At 43.6% G+C, this 24,866-nt stretch overlaps 1 protein-coding gene across 1 annotated transcript in view; it reads right to left on the bottom strand.

Annotated features, from left to right (window-relative positions):
- Positions 1-597: 597 nt before the first annotated feature.
- Positions 598-24,866, bottom strand: part of Brinp1 (BMP/retinoic acid inducible neural specific 1) — a 119,818-nt gene continuing 95,549 nt past the window's right edge. Inside the window, exon 7 of the mRNA XM_076843157.2 lies at positions 598-1,738. Coding sequence (XP_076699272.1) covers positions 598-1,738 — 1,141 coding nt within the window. The remainder of the gene's footprint in view (positions 1,739-24,866) is intronic.

Below are 24,866 nucleotides of genomic sequence, written 5' to 3'. Positions count from 1 at the left end.
CCCAAGCCCACCTGCTGGCCAACTTCCATCAGTATCCATTTATTGAGAAGAAAAGAAGCCATATGAGTAAGATAGTAGTGTCACTGCATCCCCCCACCCCTGTATGAGAATGAGTCAAAGAAAAAAAACCACAAGGAATTAAGCATAAAGAGGGAAGAAATCTTAACCGAAGAAATATCTTCTTTATCTATGTCCATTTCCTCCCACAAGGAAAAATGGCAGTGTCAGTTGTACATTACATATATCTCTCTCTCTTTAGTGTTTAATCTTAGCACCTGCACAGCAGAGATCTTTACAATTCATTGCATAAGCTCTCCCTCTCCCCGCTCCAGACAGCACCTGAGGCCTACCGAGCCACTCCCTCAAAGCTCCACCGAAGGCTGAGACCCTTCTTCATGACAGAGTATAGAAGTAACAAACATGCCCGACGGTTTTTATACAGTTGCTAGAACGTTTTAGTTTCCAACAAATGAAGATTTTTCCTCCTTTTCTTTGAACATTAATTACATTTTACAAATTTTTGTGTTTTGTTTAGCTTTGCTTTGTTCTGTTGTGTTTGTACAACAAAAGGGACAGTCCATGGCCCGGGGTCCCGCGTTAGCAGAGTTTGGCTGTCATCTGGTCTGACTGTTTGAGGATCTCGGTGTTGTAGAGGTCCAGTGCGTGGTTCACCCTGATGATCTCGCTGTTGGTCAGTTTCAGGCGGTGTTTCAGCATACAGGAGAACAGGTCCAGCTGGGGTTTCCCCGGGGCCACCGGAGGGGCCAGGCGATTAATTCGGTCCCGAATATCCAACAAGAGGAGCATCACGGACGAAGAGGAGTAGAACTGGCCGCCCTGTGTGTAGGACTGATTAACCTGCTGCACTGCGCTGCGCAGGAGGTCGGCGTTGAACCTCAGGCTGTACCCGAACACCTGCACATCCGAGATCTTGATGTAGAACTGCCTCTTGGAGGGATCAGACAGGTCCACGGGGCCCTGGCCAGTCTCATTCCGCAGCAGGGTAGGTAGCCGAGTCCGACTACGTAGGTAGATGTGGACCGTCTCAAAAAAGGTTTTCCACCGATTGCCCAGCAAGAGAGTCCAGTTGTAGCATTGGCTGTTTTGGAGACGGATCTTCTCCCAACGGGGGTAGCCGAATTCCCCAAAGGGCATGTTCCAGCCCTCCGAGTGGCTCCCGCTGAAGGGATTGACATAGACAAAGAACATGGGGTCCAGGCTGCTGTTGCGCATCTGGCAGATGCGCATGGACATGCCGATCACCATGTGTATGAAGTCCATTCGGTTCTTGTTGCTCTTGAGAGTGAGGGACATGCGCTTGCGCCACCGAGGGTCGAAGAAGGTGTCCAGGCGGATCTCATTGCTGATGAAGGTGGTGTGGACGTAGAGGCGCGAGTCCATCTTCTGCAGCAGATACTTCAGCTCCAGGTCCTGGAAGTCCAGGTCGGTCTCGAAGCTGATGAACTGCTCGCTCCGCTCAGAGTCCACGTTCTGTGGTTCGCAGCGGCCTCGGTACAGCTTGTAGCCTTTGTTGCAGGAGCCACAGAGGGAGATGTTGGCCAGGCTGCACATGGCGCAGCTGTTGTTCCCTCCTATGATGCAGGGGATGGGGCGCTGGCAAAGTGTGGTGCTACCGTGGCACACACAACTCCTCTGGCTCTCCAGGAAGGTTCCCCAAAACCCGTTCTCGTTGCAGTAGAGAAGCGACTGGACCCTTGCAAGCCACTGCTGAATTGTCCTGGGGAATAGAGGAAAAATGGAGTACATTAACCACTTGTCAAGGGTCTGAGTTGCTCTGTACAAATGATAATAGAAATTGGAGCCACCCAAAGAGTGACTAGACTCGGGGGAGAAGTTATAACTGGAAAAACATTGAATGTAAGTTGCAATGACTACATTGTGGCTCCAATGCCACAAACCAGCTCTTTGACATCACACCTTACTGTTCTCATAATATGCAATGTCTTCATCTGTAAACAGGAGGTGGAGTAAATTTGGGGGAATTCCCCTCAGCTTTATGATTCCAATCCAATAGCCCCAGAGAAGTATTATTTAGGAAATAAAAGTATCTAAACACAAGTACTCTAAATGGATGACAAGAAATTGTAAATAATAATAATAATAAATAAATAAATAAGAGCCATGGAAAGGACCTTAGGGGTAATTTCTTTTAATCCATATCAGATGATTCAAGCCCTTTCACACAGTGATCCAATAGGATTATATAACATTCAACAACTTCAACAAAAAACAAATTATACTTTGTCATATTCTCGAAATCATGTGGTGCCCCCCATCCTGATGACCTTGCATGATTCTCACAGTGGTTTTCTCAAAACATGCAAGAAAGCTGTTATTTCAACCATTTCCCCAGAGCTCCAAATTCTCAGTTCAGTGGCATTCCAATGTCACATGCATCTCTAAGCCCATCTGCCCCTCAGCACTATAAATGATACCAGAATCTATACCCCGATTCCAATGAAGATGGATATATGCTCAGATAAGAAGCAACAGGAGAACGGGTACAAATACACAAGGCAGTCAGCCTGGAGGCCTCTCATCTTTCCTCATTTTTGTGCAAGTCACCTCTTGGCTGTCTTTCATGCTACAAATAATTCCTTACATGTGTCTAGCACTTTTTACCCTGCACGGGATGCAGTCACTTCGATCTTCTTATTTGAGTCTCACAACAACACCCCAAAAACAGCCTAAGGCTGGAGGCCATTGAGAGATTTCCTAAAACCCTGCTCTTCCACATCAGCTGAGGAATGCTGGGTAGTGCCCCTCGCCCTCCAGTCACAGCATGGGGCTGTGGCAAGGATTACATCAATTTTTATAGGAAGGCTTAGCTTCAAACTTGGTAGGTATTAAAAGCCCGATAAAATTTAGCTCTTATTATTCCTGCAAAGGGACTGTCAGGTTTGTTTTATAGACATGGCAACAGAAACTCAGACGGAAAGTGATGGATTCCAACTCATGTGATGAGTACAGGCAGCTCTTGGCTCCTTGTTGTTGCTTTTGGCAGTACCAGTCAATCAAGGGTCAAGAAGACCTTTCTTAAGGTCCCACGCATGGTGGTGATGTGGATGGTGACAGTGGTGGTGTCTGTGGTTCAGGATCTTCATTTTAGGAAGCTGGACACAGGAGCTGATTTACCTCGTTGGGTCCTTGGGGGGAAGTGTTAGCAGACCACATGTGCTGTCCCTGCACTGATGATCCACAATGACCAAAGCATGAGTATCAGGAGCCAGTGGAGCCCGGTGCCCATAAAAGCATGGCTATGGACCCAAGCAGAACTGAGTTTAAGCTCAGCTATGGAGCTGGGGGCAAGTCATTTCATCTCTTTAGGCCTCGGTATCTATATCTACAGCGGGGATAATAAAGCCCATCTCATGTGGCTGGTGAGAGGATACAGTGAGATAATATATTTAAAGAGCTTAGAAAAGCCCGGCATTGAGCAATTATGGAAAAGGTAGTAATAAAAAGTACTCTTATCCCAGAGAATAAGCGTTTCCTTTGAAGGCATTGAGACACTCTCAAGGATGCCGCTATCTCTCCCGGGTTTGAGAGAAGCCATTTTGTAATATCCATTTGAAAATGGATACTGTTGAAATGGCTTCCTGGCATGCTTTGCTTCAAATAAGTGGCTTATCAGCTGAGAGAAAATGGAGGAATAATTAGCTTTTGGAAACACTCTGCCTTTTAAATTCATAGAACCGTTCCTGCCCTTGGCAACAAGACCACCCTACAGCACCCCAGACGTGGCCTTGGGACCCCACCCTTTCTCATCAGTTTCCCTTCAGGCTCTTAGGCTTCAGAGGAGGGGTCTCTCCTTCCCCAGCACCTAGCCCAGAGCCTAGCTCTATAAACCTTTGTTGAACAAATGAATTTTGCTGAATGAATGAACAAAGCTTATTAATATTTTTTGCTTAAAAATTGAAAAAAAAGAAAAAGAAAAACAAACTTCCCTGTCTCCCCCCAGGACTGCAGGATCAGTTTTCCATACCATCCGCCCACTCAGCTCCAGGCCTCCCTGGTCTCTGCTTCATGAGACCAATCCTATTACAGCCTGGAGAACAGCAGCAGGCCCAGCCTTCAGGAACACGGAGCTGGAATAATAATGAGCTGTGTGGCTCTCACCTCCCAAACCAGAACATTGACTGAATATTGGGGTATGAGTCATCTGATATTTTTGTGAGCTGCAGGGGCCCTCCACGCGGCTCTGATTGCGTGATTCCATCTGACAAGAGCGTCATTTCAAAATGCCTCTTTCAAATGGCCCACACTTGCTCCTGTCACTCCCTCTCCAAGTGACAGGACAGTACCCCATTTAGAGCTCCTCTGTCCCCATCTGCAAGGCATTCTATAACCCCGTAGAGCGCCCCCTTTCCCGTGTCTCATCATTGGGACCCTTTGTCGGGGCCGCAGCCCCCACTCCTTGAATCAATGCTTCATTGTGGCTACACTCTCAGAATCCTCGGGAGGGGGACATATGAAGATGAAAGTTCCTGGTGATGCTGCGGGGAGCAGTGGGGCCAGTGGCCCATTAGGATTCCAGCCCTGTCGAGCAGGAGGGGTGGCGGACAGAGGCCCTCTGAGAGGCCTCAGCGAGCTGCGCAGCACCTGCATCTCCTGACCTCAGAATAATCATGAGGTTGTGGGCTGCATCAAAGAAGGCATTAATGATACAGCTCGAGGGCTTGGAAAGGAGGTGGTGTTCAGGGGGAGCCCAGAGCGCAAGGCTGCAGGAAAGACGAAAGAAAAAGGTGGGGCATGGGGAAGGGTGGTAAGAGAAGAGGAAAGGACTTGGGGACAGAGTGACAGGGAGCAGATGGAGCTGATGAGCAGAAGGGGCTGCACAGAGCCACTGGAAGGGCAGAAGGTGAAGGGATTCAATAAGAGTAGGCAGTTACACAAACAGAAATACTCTGCTGAGATTTGCTGGTCAGAACTCACAGATTCAGTGAGTGTGGACACTGGATGGGCCACCTGGGAGTGGGCTAGTGGTTCATCGCTGTCCTGGATCAGACAGGGACCAAGGTTATCAGGAAGCCCTAACTCTCAAGGTCAGTGAGCACTTCTTTGCTTTTCAATATTTCATCTTGAGATTATATCCAGGAAAAAAAATGCTCATTTCATTTTTTTTGATGTATTTGTTTTTAATACAAGAAAGCTCCAGTAATGTGAAATCAGCATCAATGTGAACAATCCCCTATACCTTCTCCATCTCCAGGCAATGCTCTGAATGATAACCATTAAGTCACAGCTCTGCAAGACTCAACTGCAGGTGGCACCCTGATCCAGTCTGTGGCTTACAGCTATTGAGCACTCATTGTACAACAGGCAGAGTGCTAGAGGCTCTTTGTATCCACGTCCCCTGAGCAACATGTGTACCTGTCTCAGTGTTGCAGATAAAGATAAAAGAGTTCTTGGGACATGATATAACTTGTCTATGATGATGCAGTCACTCCACATTCAAGCCCCAGACCCTACCTCTGGCATGGGTGCACTTTCTGCTGTGAACCACCATGTGAAATTATTACAATAAGCCAGACAAGGGGGAAGCAAGCCACCAGAAGAGAGATGAATTGAGATAATGGAAAACACAGAAAGTTTGAGCTTGTGAAGGGCCTATTATCACATTCCTTGCTTCCTCTGGACTTGCCAGGGTCCCTCTCCTCCATTCACAGATAATTGGGGCTCACCGACAAGTGCACAGGGAGAGGCTGGGGACCCGGGGTAGGAGGGACTGTGATCTATAAATATCATTTCCCAGGTTAGCTGGTAACAGTCTGCCTCAACCCTGGCAACAGAGAAGCGGCTTAATAGGCCAGCTCCGGAGGGGAGGGTCTTAGAAAACTGACAGTCAGTGCAAGGCAACAAGGACCAGGTTTTAAAACGCTTTTCTTGGTCCCTAGGGATCCCTAGTATCTTCCATTTGCATCCAGAGCTGAACTCCAATACATCCCAATCAGCATCTCTTGGTTGGATGAGATTTCAGTTCACTCTGGTGAGGGGCCAGCAGAGAGAAGAGTGGGCTGGGGGAAGGAGGGTAGGGCAGGAAGCTGCGTTTTTCATTTCTAAACTGGAAACCCCCGACGCTTGATTGATAAGCACCCGTGGTGGCTCCAAATAGAGCAGCTTGGATCACAGAAGCAGAGAACTTTCAGGAAGGTTTGCAAATGCTCATCCCATCTCCTTCATGTTCTGACTGTGAGATGGGAGAACAGTGTTTCTCAAGGGCTTTCTACCTCATGGCTGTCACCTCTTTACATCACCCCATGAGATAGGACTCTCTTGTGACTTCCATTCCACTGATGAAGGGATTGAAGGTCAGAGAGGGATTGTGATTCACCCATGGTCACACAGCATAGGCACGGCAGACCAGAGTTGAGCATTTTTGGATCCAAACCCAACCAAAGCTCTTTCAGTTACCCTGCAATTTGTTCCTGATTCTCAAAACCCTAGACTGGAAGATCAACTAGGCTTGGGGCCACGGAGACACCTTTGCTGCTCCCCTGCTGGTTCTGTCTTTACCTCAGCCAGGGTTTTCTGGCAACATGACAGGTCTCCCCATGAGGTAGCTCGTCATTTGGAGGACAGAGGCTCTGCCACCCAGGGCTTCCCATCAGTGCTTTCAAAGGCTCACATCTCCCTTTCAGAACCATCGGGCTGGGGAGCCCTGGCTGGGATTCCTAATTCAAGCAACCTCCCTGCTGATTTTAATTGGAGGTTTTGCCTAAGATGGGAAGCAGTGCCTGGCCTCTGGCATTTTAGGGAAGATCATACAAATGGTGTGCCAAGGAAGGGGGAGCCGGTTCTAGGCTAAAATAGAAAACTCTAATCCATAAGTCTTATTTGCCTCACAGGAGTGTGTTTTTTTTAAAAGTGGAGAGGAAATGAAAAAAAAATGAAATTGGAGTTCTGAATTATTCTTTTATTTAAGCCCTGCACTCCCTCCTTGGCTTTTCCCTGACATTGTAATGGGGTCTGAGTGATTCTGTGTGGATCCACTATGGAGACCAGAGACGAAACTGGGGAGACGCATCCTTGTGTTTAGGTTTCTGAGGCTGCTTTGTTCTTTTCTTGAGCCGAGGGTGGTGTGTGTGTGTGTGTGTGTGTGTGTGTGTAAGGAATGGTGCTCCTACAGGATGAATATGTCAATGGTGCCATGGTGCTTGGGGCTTAGCTGGAAGGGGGTTTATGGATGTGCTAGTATGAATTATAACTGGCCATCAGACCCAGTCTGTTCATCACTTTCCCTGATAAGCAGCTAGCCATTAGTCATTTGCCTATCTGAATTTCTATCATTGCCTTAATAGCCCATGTCCCCTTCTTCCCCCAGTTCTTCACATGCTATCGGAGCCTCATCAAGTGGCTCAGAACCACTAGGAAGAAAAGACCAAAATGAGGTATCTTGATGGCCTCTTGCCTCGCTGAGGATATTTTCTAGTTTGGAGCTATAGAGAGAAGGCAAGAGGTCTTCCTCGTGGAGGGCAGGGGTGAAGAGAGGAAGGAGGATGGAGGAGAGCAGCCACGTGAAAATCCAGTGGGGTCTTTAAAATTAGGTTGTCAGGAGCTTAATTGGGGAGGATTATGAAACGATTTTTGCAATTACACAGTTCTGTGTCTGGAAGGAGGTGACAGGCGACATCAGCTGCATATTCAAATGCAGTGCTTTGCTTTGGGGCATGGTCACCCTGAGGACAAGTGAGGGACAGAGCGGAAGCCTCTGGGATGAGGGCAGTACTGGAAGCAGCTGGGTGCTCCCAGGTGGAGAGCTTGTTCATCCTTCCAGGGCTACTGGCGGGACCAGGAAAGATTCCAAACAAAAGGATCCCAAAGAAAGGAGGGGCTTCTAGGATGTGGGAGTATGTAAGTGCAGGGGCCCGCTCTAGCACTGTTTAACCTTGGCTATTTGACCTTGCTATCTGACCTTGAATAACTCCCCTGTCCTCTTTGACTCATTTCTCTCGTCCATCAAATGAGGAAGGTAATAACCTACTTTGCACCTTGTCTTAAGAAGCAGAATTGAATATGCAAAACTCCTGGGAGGTTTCCAGTGCAAGGAAGCTCTGACTGACCATTAGCCATCATCATTACGGAAGGCAAGGAGCAGCCATGTTTTATCAGTGACTCAGGTAAAAATATTTCTGTTGGTAACTAGAACAGCCAAGTTGATTATAGCATAACATCCTCGTCTCCCTGGCTGTTCACTCTCCATAGTTCTAATGAATGCTGTCTCCGTGATGCTTGCACAAGAAAGTGCTACATGTGGGCTTTGGAGTCAGGGGGAAAAACAAAAATGTCTTGAATCTGAGCGCTTTTACTTATTATTTAACCTTGAACTAAATGCTTGTCTTTTCCAAGCTTCTGTTGTTTCAACTACAGATTTGAATGATAACTCACCCCATTCAAGGATATTCCAGGCTCGGGTAAGATATGATATATAGAGCTTCTGACATACAGTAGGTGCATACTGTCTCTCATGAAAAAAATCTACTGTGCTCCTCTGGAACTTACAGACAAATGGTCCCCTTGAAATCAGTTATTATAGGTGTAAAAATACAAGGGAGGAAGAACTCAACAAATGCCACTAGATCAGTTGAATATCAATGTTAAACAAAAAAGAATTTTTATACTTAACCTCTTCTGGACACCAGAATCAAAACAGATGGATTGCAGATGTATGTGAAACAATAACAACCACCAAAGAACACAGAAGAAAACACAGGGGAAATCTATGCATGATGTCAGAGTAGGGAAAGAGTTATTTAAGACACTTAAACAGAGGAAGAAGCTAATTTTCAATGAGAGAGTATATTTGCAATATCTCTAGCCAATGAAAGATTGGATCCATAATATATGCTGTGGTCAGATTGTGGTCCCCAAATTCAGAGGTTGAAATCCTAATCCCAAGGGTGATGGTGTTAGGATGTGTTGCCTTTGGGGGATCATTAGATTATAGGGTGGAGACCTCATCTCATCTTGTCCTTGAGGCTTTGGCTACATAGAGAATCCAAAATCCTTTGCCAAACACCAAATTTGTCAATGCCTCATTCTTGGACTTCTGAGCTTCCAGAACAGCAAGAAAAAAAAATCCATTGCTTATAAGACACCCAGCCTAAAGCCTTTGGTTTTAGCCATTTAAACAGAATAAGACATTACATAAAGTACTACAAATCAGTAAGAAAGTCATTAGCATAAAGGGAACATAAGCAAATGGTAGGAGCAGTCACATCATAATAAAAATGGATATTCAACAGGCCAATAAGCACATGAAACCCAACTTCATTCATCATCAGGACAATGCATAATAAAAGTGCAATGAGATATCGTTGCATCAGGATGGCTAAAATAAAATTAAAAGATAAAATAAAAATGATGGAAAATGCCAAATATTGGCAAAGATGTAGAGCAAACAAAACTCGATTATGCTACTTGGTTCAGCAATTTTGGGAAACTGCAAGTATCTACTAAGGCATCAAGGAAGTTGAGTATGTAGATAACTCTACGTCTCAGCAATTCCCCCTATAGTAGTACCCAGCACAATGTGTACCTAAGGCTGCCAAGAGACATGAGTTCAATTGAAGCAGTACTGTGAGAGTCTCCAGCTGGAGACTAGGGAAATGGCCATCAGCAGTGGAATAGGGTCTACACACCCTACGGGGTACACTGGAGGAGGAGTGGGCCACAGCTCCTTGAGACAACATGGAGGGACAGCACTGAGGAATGAAAAGGCGGAAGAGCCAGACACAAAGTGTCCATGCTGCATTTTTAAAAGGCAAAATTGACCTAAGGTGGATACAGCAGTGAGCAGAGCCCCTCCCGCAGAGAGAAGGCGACCAGGCCCTAGGCTAAGAGGACATGGAGAGCTTCAGTGCAGAGACAGCCCCTTCCTTCCTTCTTCCCTCCATGGCTCTCTCCGTCCCTTTCTTCCTTCTTTCCTTTCTATTGGTAGAAGGCCCTGTTTCTTGATCCAGGTGCTGTTTGCACATGTGGATTCAGTTTGTACGATTCACCTTGCTATATGCACTGACTGTTTCTCTAAATATGCAATACTTCCATGAGACACTTAACTACACAAATCCTTTAAAACAATAAGAATAATGTTAAGGCAACAACACGTGATATTTTTATACCACTTTCAAAGTTTCTAAAGTCCTTTTGTTTGTTGTCTAGCTCCAATGATCTTCTGTGTCTTAGGCTGGGTTAAAAGGATATCATGAATCACACTGTCATATGAAAAACTGAGGCTCAGACAGGAGAAGTGTGGTCCTGATGGTCACCAGTGACTTGTCACGTCAGCAGATTATAACTTGTACAAGTGTGAGGTTGTTGGATGAATTGAAAGGACGGACGGAGGTGGGAGAAAGAGTCATGAGGTGCCTCTGGAGTAGAATAAAAAAGAGCTCCCCACAAAATTGTAAGAACTTAGTTCTATTTCTGATGCAATCCTCTGAGCCGCCAGATTCTCTTCCAAATAGAAAGCTACTTCCAAGCCTGAGGAAAATTTAAAAAAAAATACTAAAAAAACAATAAAAGGAATTGGAGATGCGTATTTTCTTGCCTTAGGTTGTCAAAGTGAGTCAACTACTCGCTACAAATGCAGAATGACAGACATGGATGGAATGGATTCATCCCTACCAGTGCTGGCCTAAACAGACCTCATGTAGTGCTCTGCCACCAGCCCTCAGCTCCCTGCCCCTCATCCATACTCCACCCCTTTGGGATACCACGGTGTTGGGCTTCACGGTTTTTTTTTTTTTTTTTTACACTATAAAGAGAAAAAAAATGCTGAAGATATTTTTAGTTTCACTGTCACACAATCGGGAAGATATTTGTTGGCTCTGGTGACTGACAGCTGTCCTGGAATAGCCTGGCTTTATTCGTGGATCTGTGCCACTACTGCCCCCTCCAAATCTCTCTCTCTCTCTTCCCCTCTCTCTCACACACACATACCAGTCAGGGTCTAGCAAAGTAACCTCTGGGGGAAGTAGCCTTAGAGTGGTTTGTGGTAGTATAATATCAGAATCCCAAAGCTGAATGATGCTGAGGCAAGGCCTGGTCCATGCCGTGCAAATTGAGTCTTGAGACATTCAGTGACCACCATGATGGGCACAGGAGTTGTACCCACAAGCCAGGCACCAAAATCTTAGCCTTAAGGATGGATCCTGAACCTTTCCAAGAATGACACTGCTAATCCTTCTCTCAGCCTTCTCCAAAGGGACCTAAAAATTTTACCCAGGGGACTGTGCACTGGGGAAAGGAAATAGTTCACTTTCAGAAGATGACTTCATGCTGACTCTGAACTGACACTAATTTCAGAAGGTGCAAAATGTCACTGTGGTCTACTGGTCAGAGTAAGGCTGGTGGTCACTGATCAATGGAGTTTTAGCTCAGGCTCTTCTCACGGCAGGCACAGTGGGTTGTTTTCTGTGGTACCCTGCCCCAGTTCTAGAATGAATATTTGGGATTATTCCATAATTGAAATACTTAGTAATTGAAAGTATATCTTCCTTTCCTCTTCCACTACGTACACTATACATATACCCGACAAATAATATAATGATAGTAACTTATGGTAAATGGTCCCCCTGTGACCATATTCCATGAAAAACAGCCAACAACAATACAATGACACAAACAAGAAAACATGCACCTGAGGAGCAGCATCCAGCAAGGGGTTTAAACTTTAAAATAAATCCACTAAAAAAAAAAAAATCTTGGTTGACAAAGTTTCTAAAGGGCAGCTTTGCATTACAAAACATTTCTTTACAAGATCTCTGAAAAGTGTGTTCTTTTCTGTACTAAAATGTGCCACCCTGGAAAAATAAACAAATTAAAACCTGCTTATATGTGTCAGATGCTTTGATATTTCTCCCACAGTGACAGGAAATCTATGTACCTTCTCCTTGAATCTGGACAAATTCTGTCATTGCTTTAACCAATACAATAAGTCAGCAGAAACCCACCAGTTTATGGACAGAGACCCGAAGGGAGCAGCAGCTTCTACAGCCTGTCCTTGGAAAACTCCCTCTTGGAGCGCGGAGAGTCCTTCTAGCAATATGGCCACCATGTTGGAGGACCAAGTGGAGACCCAGAGAGGGAGAGCCTCCAGGGGCATCCAGCCTTCTGACCACCTCTGTAAGGCACTGACATGTCAATAAAGCCTCCCTGGAGCCTCCATCCTAGCTGAACACCGGTGAGTAACTCCAGTCCACTACATGTGGAAGAGAACTGCCCAGCCGATCCCAGAATGACCTTCTGACTCATAGATCATGAACATGTATAGCAATTGGTGTTTTAAGCCCCTCAATGTAGATCAATCTGTTATAGATCAATAGATATTCAGAACACTATGCACCTTGCGTCCCCAAAAGAACTCAGGATTTCCCTTTCCTGCTTTATAATGACCAAGCCATGCTCCGATTCTAGGGAGGATTTTAAAATGCCTTCTCCCTTTCCAGGATGCTAGGATCTAATCCCCAGAGCATGACATTATGACAAGATACCACTCCAGTGGTCGTGTAATTTTTATACAGTGCCATTGATCTAATGAGAGAATGTAGATTAGGGTGAACCTGATCTAATCAGATGAGTCTTTAAGAAGCTGAGAATGATCTCTGGTTGTTGACAGAAGTACTCAGAGATGTCTGAAGCATGAGAAAGGCAGGCTATTTCTTTATTCCTTTGAAGATGGAGAAGCCATATGCAATGACTGGAGAATGACCTCTAGCAGCACAGAATGAATTTTGGTCAACCAACAGCAAGGAAATTAAGCCAGTCCTACAACTTCAAAGCTGAATTCTACTAAATACCTGCAGAAGCTTGATACTCATTCTTCTCTACAGCATACAGGGAAGAGCCTAGTCTGGCCAACAACTTGATTTCAGCCTGTGAGCCATAAGCAGACAGTCTGGCTATAACAGAGCCAGACTCCTACCCATGGGAACTTGGATAATCAACCTCTGTTGTTTTGAACTCTAAAAGTATGGTGGTTTATTACACAACAATATAAAACTAATACAGTTACTCCAGGCAGTACATTTCTCCTCTCTGTTTTAATAACATGATGGTAATTGAGAAGAGGATCTTTAAGGTTCCCTTCCATGTATGACACACAATTTCATAGTGTTTGGTCATCTCGCCTTCCAAAACTGATTGATATTGTAAAGTGTGAGTGAGGACCAGTCCTCAGTGAGTTTTATTATGTCTGCTAGATTTCAAGCTCTCTTGTTTTGTTCTCCACCCTAACACTACCCCTTGTATAAAGCCTATAATGTCTGAAACTTAGTAGGTACTCACTACATATCTACTGAATGAAGGAAGAAATTAATGAGTGAAGATTCAGTACAAATATTATTGTAAATATTTTGACAAGAGGACTATGTCTATGTAGGAAGTCATCAAAAAACAGAATATTATTTCATAACCTCAAGCATATTATTAATTTCTGTGAGTCAGTTTTCTCATCTGTAAATAGGGAAACCAAACTCTGTTCTTGCTCTCCAGGGGTTATAACAAGGATCAGATAAGATCTGCAGGGTAGAACTTGAAAATAACCTACATTTAAGGTATTTGTCTTGGGAATCGTTTACTTTTCAAGATTAGGAATGTCCCTAAGCCAAATAGGGTAAATTTATTTCCCAATTATGCCAGAAAATGGAGCACCTTCCTGCTGCTACTTTGGCAACTGCTGGTTAGCAGTCAAGCCACTTCTCAACAGGGAAGCTACCTGCAGGGACACAAAGCCATTAACAGCTGCTTAGGCAGAAGGTGTTGGAAGCTCCACTGGAAGAAGACTGTCTGGAGGACCCGGGATCTTTATCAACAGGAAGGGAAATTGCCAGTTGTGCATGACACCACACAGTCTGGATCCTTACCTCTTCCCTTGGTGTCAATCACTTGCTTACAAGCCTGTATTCTGAGGAACATAATCCCTTGAAAATTTTAAGAACTCCTGGCCAAGTAAGTTTGGAAATGTGCAAACTTGACCCCTTCTCTAGTTTATTTATTTTTTTAATAAAACATTTTAACTTTGGGCTGGGGTTGTGGCTCAGTGGTAGAGCATGTGCCTAGCATGTGTGAGGCACTGGGTTTGATCCTCGGCACCACATAGGAATAAATTAAATAAAAGGTATTGTGCGTCCATCTACAACGAAACTATTTGAAAAAATATTTTAACTTATTCAACAACAGGCACCACTTGGTTTCTCCTCTTCCTCTCATCTTGTAGGATTCACTTAGGGGAATTCAGTTTTATTTGGTTTCTACCAAACATACATTAAGGTAAGAGTACATTTGTGTAGTGAGGGGAGCGCACATCTAATGTTTGTGTGGTCCCAAGATGAGCAACATCAGTATCACCTGGACATAAGACCCATCTCCCAACCACTGAATCAGAAGCTTTGGGCATGGGGACCAGCCTTCTGGCAGTCATTGGGGTTCCACTGAAGCTTGATCAGTGCTGATGCTCATATCAACACAGGGGAGGAACACTGAACCCCTTATATTCAGGGAGAAAAGTCCACCAGTTCTCTAGTTTATCTTTCAAATGGCTTCCAGAGAATGCTTAGGAAACCAAAGCATCCCTTCTATTTCTCCTTTCCAATGGCTTCCTATCATCTAGATGATAAGATTAAGTCATCTAGATGCTCAATCCCTCTTTAAGGGATAACATTATAATTAAGACATCCAGGTATTAAACCTCTCTGTAATTTCATCCCAACATCCCCAGTCTGGATTTACTCATAACAGTAAGAACAAATGACATGAACCACTAATGTTTATTAACCATTTATAATATGCTGGGGTACATCAGATATATATCTTGGGAAATCTTCACCAGGACTGTGTGGAGAAGATACTGTCATTATTCTCATTTTAAGGTCATTATCCTCATTTTAGAGATGAAGACACTAATCACAGTACTCATCAGGATCTAACACCACACTGGTTCCAGAGCCCATGCACTTAATTAATCGTGATGCAGATAGTCTCCCTGACTTCTAGTTTCCCATTTCTGGATGAATTAATCCCGTGTTCAATTCTTCATAAGTATATATTGTTTTCTTAAATAGAAAGCCATCCACTTCCCTGCAAGGTCAAAGCACCACGATCACTCAACGCCCATCTCAAATGCTCCCTCACTTCATTTCAGCACACACTGCATCCTTATGTGCCAGATCTGTTACCTGTCACCAGGATGCACTCACTGGTCAGCTCAAAACAAACACCAGAGTCTCCACCCTTATAGAATCTGTGGCTAAGTAAAAGAAGTCTGGGATGGAACACACCATTGTAAATTTGGCAAAGTGTTAGGGTGAAAAAATGAAATGCAAGATGCAGCAAAGATACACAGTAGGGCATTAGCATCTGCTTCATGATATCAGCCCAAGCATTCCTCAGATAACAGGGGATAATCTGAAATTCAAAGGATGAATAAATTGTGTAATCCTGGCAAAGAGGGAGCAGATTCTCCAATCTCCATAACTAGAATGTGTTTCCTTCTCTTGTAGGATTTATCTTTATTGTTACTCAAACCCTATAATATGGGAACCATAATAGTACCTATTTTATAGGATTATTGTAGAGATTAAATGAGTTAATTCATGTAAGGCATTTAATACTGTATCTGGTGCATAATAAATGGTCAATATGTGTCCACAATTTTTATCTTTTTTTTTTCTTGCTGCATGACCTGGAACAATTTGCTTCACTCACAGGGGCAGGTTACCAAGAATAAGAGCTTCAGTCTTCAGCAGGACAAGCTCTTGTAACTGACCTTTATGTGAGTGATTGCCAGGAAACGGACAATCCCCCTTCCATCAGATAAATATGCCATATTTATCATTGCCCGTGACATACTGAGTGCTCTTGGCTGGTGTGCTCTTTAGATCCCACACATTTCTGTTCCCACCAATTACAGACAAACTTACTAAATTTTTCTTTGTTCCTGAACCTGTTTATGCCAGTTGTATTGGAACAGAGTCCCTTTAAGGTTAAAAGGAACTTTGTTTTCAAATTTATATTTTAAAACTATCTGAGAACTATTTTCTGGTGCCTAGAGTTTCCTCTTCTGAGAATGGAGGGTAGGGGCTGCCCCCTGCCTCAGGAAGACCCCAGAGAAACAAAGGCCTTGATGTGTTTCTGAGGAGCTCAGTCCAGCTGAATCTGTGTGTGTGTGTGTGTGTGTGTGTGTGTGTTTTTCCTGTCTTTTGTCCCACTATACCCTGTCTCCTCTTATAAAGGACATTCATGCTCCTGAGTCCCCTGCAGATGAAGAGGTGAGACAGAAGAGGTCTCCTCTGTCTTCCTCAAGCTGGTTTTCAATAACCTTTTTTCTTTACCAACCTCTGTCTGGTGATTATAGTGGAAGTGATCAGTGGAACTTCATTTCTCAGTAACAGTATCTGCTATAAGTATATCATGAAATTAAGAGTAGAATAAATCAGTGACGTGTGAGCTGCTCTTCTAGGTGAAAATTCATTTGAATTCTGTTGGAAAATTCTATAAAGATCAGTTACTAACAAAAATGGTCATCAATTTAAATAAAGGAGAAGTAACTGAGAAAGATTGGGAGAGATTATAAAAATCTAGAAATATTGAAATTGTTTCTAAAGAGTCTAAACTGTTGCTTTACTTTGTATAAGCTAAAGTGGGAAATATTATATGACTATGAGTGTAAGTTTATACAAGAAAGTCGGTAGAATGCAATCAGAATACACCAACACTTCCAAAAGAGTTTTTAGTTCTACTTTCAAAATATCACTAAGGAATTCACACTTATACAATGTAAGTTAAAACAAAATGGTTTATTTATGTGTAGCACGTATGGCTGATATATATATCCCTCCTTCAATTTCAGTTTTTCTACTCACTGACAAACTTTGGGTCTCCAAGTTTGTCTGAGAAGAAGCCTTGTTCTTTGAATTTTGACTATGTGCTAAAGGCGGCATATGTGGAGGCATATGTGATATAAGTACTATTACTGACTCTCCTAGGTTAGGTACTCCCATTAACTCCATCATACCAACCAGGAAACTGAAGTTTGGATATCTTCATACTGGGCCTGGTTGACATGGACATGGAATTGGTAGTCACACACCTGCCCTGTCAGACTTAAGAGTTGTAAGAAAGTTCTACTGAAGTTCTACTATACGGTTTAATTTTGGTAAGATCGTGCATTGTCTCATACAACAAAAACACCTACTTTTTTTGGAAACAGAAACAGTATCATCATAAAATCCCCAGAGCCTATTACTGTGCTGGATTATGACCACCAACTCCATAGGGTCGCTGTTCTTATCCTGCCCATGAAGATGAGGAAACAGAGTGCTCTGGTAGGTTTAAAGGCTTGTGGAAGTTACACACCTAATAAGTGGCAAGGCCAGAACAGTCAGTCTGATAAGTCGAAACTGACTTGGGTGCAGTAAAGTGTACGAAGCCACATCATTTTGTCCCGCTACAAGAAAATATGAAGATTCAATCCGGAGGCAACCTGTATACAGTTCAGAAAGAAGAATGGAAACCATTGTGGAGATTGAGGGTCATCTGATTAGTGATAATGATTATCCTGGTAGCCAGAATCTTTGTATAGAAACCAATTAAACACTGGATGGATGGGGGAATATGTTAACAGCTGACATGGGTTCAGAAGTTATGGCCCCAAGATTGGAGCCTGAAGTGGATGCCTCCAAGAAATTTCCATCTCGACAATACATAATTACATTGTGCTTGGCTGCATCCTGGACCACCAGGTCAAGGCCGTGTGAATTTGAGAAGTAAAAATAAACCAAAGACCAAGAGTCATTGGAAAAGGCAAATAATTATACTGACTGCCATTGAGTTAATCTTTCATGAATGTGCTTTGCCTCGCCATACTATAATCTCTTAAAAAATCAGTAGAATTCAAGAAAGAAACTTCAAATCACTTCGACATTAAACAAACCTAGTATGAATTTTGCTTCAATTTACTGAAATGAATGAGCTCTTAGAAGTGTTTGTTTTGATCCTGTTTTAAAATTTTCTTTTCCCCAATGAGGAACATTTCCCAACATAATAGGATTCACAAGAGATACTAGTGGGATTTGGAGCTGGATCAGCTGAAATCTCCATTTATGGTTTCCATTTTACCAAGTTCCTGAACTGTTAGTCTGATGCCCTGAATTTCAGTCATGGTCTCCTCAAAAATTTCCCAGTGAACTTGGACAAGTCATTTCACTCCCTTGTTCTTAGTTTTTTTCCATTGGTGAATGAAGAAGACAATTTAAACATATTCAACATATGTAAAAAAAAATCCCCAGATTATTTATATGCTTATTATTTATAGGCTTATAGACTCAATTCTCAACATGACTTTGGGGACACCATCTCAGTACAAAATAATCTATTTCTCCATCCCTTACACAAAGTTTTCTGTGTGCTGGGTACCGCGCTGGGAAATTATGAGGTATGTTTCATGGGAGAGACAGACACTGATAAACAAAGGTATAATGGTAAACTGAGATTTGCAATACAGTTGGGAAGTTGGAATGCCAAGAAAGCATATGAACGAGGTCCTGAGAAAGCCCTTCAATGGAGTGAAACTGTTACTGAGAAAGGAACATTGGAGGTGAGATCTAAAGGAAGGGCAGAAGCTACTACTTCAAATGAAAGAGAAAGTAATAGAAGGAGGAAGGCATATCCCAGGAGCAGCCTGCATAGTGGCCTTGGGGTGGGTGTGGGCAGTGTACATTTGGTGAAGAGAAAGCCCAGTGTGGGGCTCTAGCTGACCAGCCAAGAACAGGTGTGAAACATGATGTAAGAGGTGCAGGTAGGCAGGTAATGGCAGATCTGTAGGTCACCTTAAGATTCTGATTTTTTCTACTAAAAGCAAATGAGCAGTCACCAAAAAGTTTAAAGCAAGAACAGGACAAGATTGGATTTGCTTGTTAAGTAATAATTCTGAGACCCTCTTGGAACATAAATTGGGAAGTGATCAGAGTAGATTCTGGGAGACTTACTTAAGAGGCTGTTGTAATTTCAGGCAAAAGAAGATCTTAGTTTGAACTCTAAGCAACTCATTAAAATTGACTAATTAGCATCTTCTGAAAGCAACGCTGCTCAAAGTTTCAATTACTGACCTTCTCCCAATATTTCTCAATTGAACTATTATTCTCTCCTTCTCTGTGAGTGTTATTTCTCCTAGCGTTGGAAAGGACCTCTGAGATAATTAAGCTCCATTGTCTTCAAATTGTTTTAGGGAAAAAAAAATCACTTTATTTTCCCAAATGAGTTTTAATTCAGAATTCCCATAGAGAAAACAGCTGAAGAGCTGTTCTATTTAAAAGAGAGCAACAATGGTTCACCATCAACTATACGCCACCCTTGCAGGGGTGACTTGAATTCAGGTCCCTGGCTTCCCAAACAATGTCCTTTTCAACACATCCAGAGGCTAGACAATGATGTTTTGAGGACAAAATCACTGTTGGCTTGTATCATTAAATGCCTTTGAGCAACTGGCTCAGGGCTGGGAGACCAGGTGGTCAGTAGCCATTTGTGGTATTGCACCAAAGCCAGCAGAATTCAGCATTTCCCAACATTATTTTGTGCCTCTTTTCTTTCTCCCTTTGTACCTTCTTTCTTTTCTACTTTCTCTCTCTCCCTCTTTTCTTCTTCCCTTCTTCACTCCATTCTTCCATCCTTCCTCCTTCCCTTCTTCTCCCTTTTGTAATAAGAGGTGATTTCTGAGATCAGGATGCAATTTTCAGTCTTGGTACTTGCCACCTGAACACCGTGGATCATGGAACCCCAGGACAGGTAGAATAGGGTAGAAGGAACAGGAACTCATCCTTCCTAAGTTTGACTCCTACCTCCTGCCTGATGCATAATCTTTAGCAAGTCATTTAAATCTCTGTGCTTTAATTTCCTCACTCATAAAGTGGGGTGAATCAGTGCTACCTCACAGAATTGTTCCAATGGTTAGATGAAGTGAAACTCAGGATAGTGCCTGGTGCACGGTGAAGGCTTTGGAAATGTTAATTATTAAATGTTCTCTTGGACCTGAATTTATCCTCATTCTTCTCCCTATGGGTGCGGTTTCAAGTTCACCTTGCTTGCATAGCCCCCTTCTGTATGGCACTTAGATTTCACAAGGCTACTCACATCTCTGGTTAGCCCAAAAGTGGCCCTCTGAGGCAGTAGGCAGAAATGACTATGTCTATTATACAACTGAGGAAAACAAGGCTACAAAGTCTCAGTGTCCAGTAATGGCAGAGAGAAAACCCAAAGTCTATCTCTTCTCTTTCTCTCTTTTTAACTCTACACAACTCAAGGATTTCCTGGTGGTGAGACAATACACAGAAGCTTCCTTGTGGGTCCTCATCTTCCCTTGACATGTCAAACAACAGTAGTATGCCCTGACATGAGGGCCACCTCCCCTGTAAGATAACAGAAGTCCATCATAGTGTCTCCAGAACCTCAAGTGAAACCTCACACAAGATGGGAACCCCATAAAAATTTGGTTGAGTGTTTAATCCTGCATCAGCAGGGTTAGTCTGGAATTAGTTTTATTACTTTCATCTCAGCAAGCACTGGGCCTTGCGGTGGGAGAGGTCTCACTTATCATAGTGCATCTAAAGCCTAGCCCATAGTAAATGCTCAGGAATTGTGTGTTCAGTTGGCCTGCAATGAGCCAGGCCTGTTCTTGTGGCCTCCAGGAAATGTGTCCACTTAGGAATCTGCTTGGATTGAACTTGATTCAAGGCTTTGCAATTGCAGGTGAATCAAGCTCATCCCAGACCTGTTTCCTGAATCTCAGCACATCACACTCCTTCAATCCTAGTTCACACCTGCCCAACCTTTGGCCTCAGCACACACTCACACCAGAGGCCCCAATCACAGCACAGAACCTCTCTTTGCAGCTGCACACTGTTTAGAAAACAGGAGCTCTTGCTTCTCTGCACAGGGATCTTGACAAGAAGTCCACCGGCAAAATCAGCAAGATCAGTCTGATCCTGTGTGACCCTGGATAAGCTAATTACATCTCCGCCTATCAGTTCCTTCTTCTATAAAATGGGTCCAAGAGTATCTAGTTCATGGTGATAGTGGTGAAAAAAATATATATATATGCCATTATCCTTAACAGTCAGTCCCTGTGATCAGAAATTTATATGCAAATGTCAGTGTGTGGATAAGAAACAGTGAGAAGTAGCTATCATGTACTGAGTGTTTCCACGTGCCAGCCACCATTGGGAGCACTTGATGTAGGTGTGGATATTTAATCCTCAGTACAACCCTATGACATGGGCACTATTATCAGCCCCATTTTACAGATGAGGAAATGGGGACTCAAGGATGTTAGTGACTTCTCCCAGAATAACAATGTAAGGTGACAGAGCTGGGCTATGAAATCTTGCAGTCCAACTCCAAAATCTTGACACCCAGCCAGCTCAATTACCTGTAAAAACAGTTGCTATTGGCATTGGTTTGTGATAGTATTATTTATCTTAGTTGCCCTCTATCTGGTATAGTCATCTCCATATCCAATGTACTCAGTTTCTCCTATAGTATTTAATCTCAAAAAAGAAAAGAAAAAGAAAAAAAAAAGAACTCCCCAGCCCCAGCCCCTGCAATGAGTTACATCTCCCAGCATGCAGATATTCCACCTGGGCTAGGCTTTTGATCAACCATATATAGTGGAAAAAATGGCAAAAGCACCTCATTAATAAGGCTATAGTAAGAGAAAGGACTTGTTTAATTCATGTAAAATGCTTGGCATTTAGAACATATATACTAAAATTCACCTTTCCCTCTTCTTTTCTCTCTCTCTTTCTTCTTCCCTTTTCACTGTGTCAGGTACTTTACTAGGATCTTTAATTTTTAAAATCTTAATCCTCATACTAACCTGAAGGCAAGTCATTATCCGGTTTAGCAAATGAGGTACAGGCACTTACATAAAGCCCTATGGCTGGTAAGTGACAGGATGCAGGCAGGATTTCTACCCATCAATGTGCAGCTAATGCCCTCTACTCCTTCCTTCTCCCATCCTGCTGCAAATGCCACCCCTCTGTGACACAAGTAAAAATCTCCTTGGCACCTGTTGCAGTAATGGCACCTGCTCAGAGCACTCTGTCTCCTACAGAGTTCAACAAGCAGACAAATTGGAGCTGAGCAATCAGTTCATTTGCAAATACAAACTCGCTCAGCTAGAGGTGGTCCAAGGTTCCCAGTGTTAGCACCTCTGTCTGACACTGCTCCATGGCAGACAGGTGCCCTGTCGTGTGAGAAATGCTCATTAGAGCCTCAGATTCAGATGTCAGGAAGCAGCCCACAGCCAGGCCAAGGAAGTTCAGCTGTCCTGGGAAGCCTTCAGAGCCCAGTTTCCGTGTGTTCCCACTCCCATAGCAGCACATTCAATGCTCTTTAAATGAATATAATTGAGTGACTTTCCTGGGGTGGCATTCTAGGCCTGCTTTCCAGGTGAATGCAGGGAGGATGTGAGGTTTGGGGCAAGCTTTCTCCTCTCAGGAGAATGAGGGCGTCACTGAGAGTTCTTTCTTTAAAGTTCCCAGAGGTCACCGCACATTTCTTGCTATCCACACCCGACAACTTGCACAGGAGGAGCAGAGACTTATTCACAAAAGTGGGCACCTGTGCTCAGAAGAGTCAAGGGTCACACAGCTCACTAATGGTAGAGCATAATCTCAAAATGGGGCTCCATGACTCTGCCTGGGTGTTTTTCCCGGTACCCCATTCTGTCCCTTCTAATGCCTGTCCAGGTACTCTCCTTCAGGAATTTTCCTGAGTCTTCTCCATAGCTGGCATGCTCAGTGATGCCAAGCTCTGGAGATTCTTCTTTTTTTATTAACATAAGTACCTGCTCAGTACCTTTGGACTTAGACCCTGCATTCCCTTCTCTGAGGGGACAATTAACAAAAGACAGATGCACCTGTTTGAAGCCTGTAATAGCTCAGTGTGTCTCTCCTCTACAAGATTTGCATCCAGCATGATCAGTCCTTAGGATGCACAGTTTCTTGACCTAGGGATTCAACCCCAATCTACCCTACAGGGTGTTATAGACTGCATTACCACCCCTCCCCAGTTCCAATGTTGAACTCCCAGTAATTCAAAACATGACCACATTTGGAGACAGAGTTTTTAAAGTAGTAAATGAAATTAAAAGGGTTGAGTCCTAATCCAATATGACTAGTGTCCTTTTAGGGAGATTAGGACCCAGATGTATTCAGCGGGAAGACCATATGACAACCCAGGAAGAAGACTGACATCCGCAAGCCAAAGAGAAAGGCCTCAGAAGAAATCAACTTGCCGATACCTTGCTCTCAGAGTTCTGGCTGTCAAAATTGTGATAAGATAAACTTCTGCTCTTTAAGCCACACAGTCTATGCTGTATAGTTATGTCAGCTCTTATGGACTGAAACATAGAGAGGGACGTTCTCCTGATGACCAACAGAACCCTTCACACACCACACTGCATTCATTTCTGGGTCCCCACAGTGCCTCATGCTGGTCATGTGGCAGATAACTGATGGATCTAAGAGAAGGCTGCTTCAGAAACATATTCGTGGTGGCAGTGGTGGCATCTACTGCATGTGACAAGGAAGCCATTTTGCAAGTATTAGTCCCAGGTCCCAGGTCCAGCAGCACTCTAACAAGTAAGAGACTGGCAGACAAAATCTACTTGATTCACAAAATAATTACTGCAAACGAGGTACAAAGCCAATGGGCTCAGAGTTGGATGGATTGAAGAAATCAGAAATGAGTTCATTCAAGGAAATAGAGAGTCCATTTCATAAAGGGAAAAAGAGAGGAAAATGCACCAAGAAAAGTGGTTTTACATAAATGGAAGCTTAGAAGAAGAAGCCTTCTGTATGGTCTGATGCAATTGTAAAAGACTTCATGGGGGATGAAAGAAACTAGGTGCACGGACAGGATGGTTAGGTTGGAGGGTCTACCTAAAAGAACCCAGAGGGGGTTAAATCCTGAGTGCCAGCAGAGCAAGTGTTGAAGGGATAAGATGTAGGTGGCATCCTGTCTCTTCCCTTCACATGAGGTTTACTAAACTCATCATCACTGTCCTTTGAAGCTAGCTACTTCTTTGTTCTGGAGAACTCCCTGTACAACTGCACCCACTCCCTGTTATAGAAATCAAGCATGTCTTCAGGCATGTCCAAAGTCCCCAGGGGATAAAATCACCCTTATTTGAGAACCACCAATTTACACTGTAGCTTTGGAACAATTATTTGTTCTCTTCTAGTTTTGAACTTCAGTTTCCTGGACTGTACAAGAGGGCAACAAATTTATATATGTAACACACACACACACACACACACACACACACACACACACAGACAATTATGGCTGCCCGAGCCTGAAAAGTGAGTTTGACTTGGCTCATTTTTTTTTAACCAGTGGATTTCTTTTTAAAATAAATTGAAAGCAAAACTCTCAGCTCTGAAATGAACAGAAGCAGAGCTGTTCCAGATGAATTACGGTGGTAAACCGCCAACCCTAACTACTTGCTGTCCTGCAATGTCCTCATAGAAACCCTGGAGTCACCACTACAAACAATTCCCAGCAGCAAGCCCAAAAATTCCCTGGAAGAATGGTCTGAAGGACCCAGATTTTCATCCTGGTTCCTTTCCTGTTTGTGCCTGGGAGGACAAGGAAGCCCTGACTCTGGGAAGGCATGCACCCTGTCCGTCTCTATTTCCCACCATCCATCAGAACAGTGGGTCCATTCAGGGCAGGCTGGGCCTCTGAGATCAAGTGGGGCAGTGAGACTCTTAAGGAGGCACATGCTGTCAGGTGAGGGCCCACTCAGGGACCTGGCCAGTGAGGGCCTTCTTAAATGACTGTCTATA

The sequence above is a fragment of the Callospermophilus lateralis genome, chromosome 2, assembly GCF_048772815.1.
Source record: "Callospermophilus lateralis isolate mCalLat2 chromosome 2, mCalLat2.hap1, whole genome shotgun sequence".
NCBI lineage: Eukaryota > Metazoa > Chordata > Mammalia > Rodentia > Sciuridae > Callospermophilus > Callospermophilus lateralis.
This window is presented reverse-complemented; position numbering and strand designations above follow the sequence as displayed.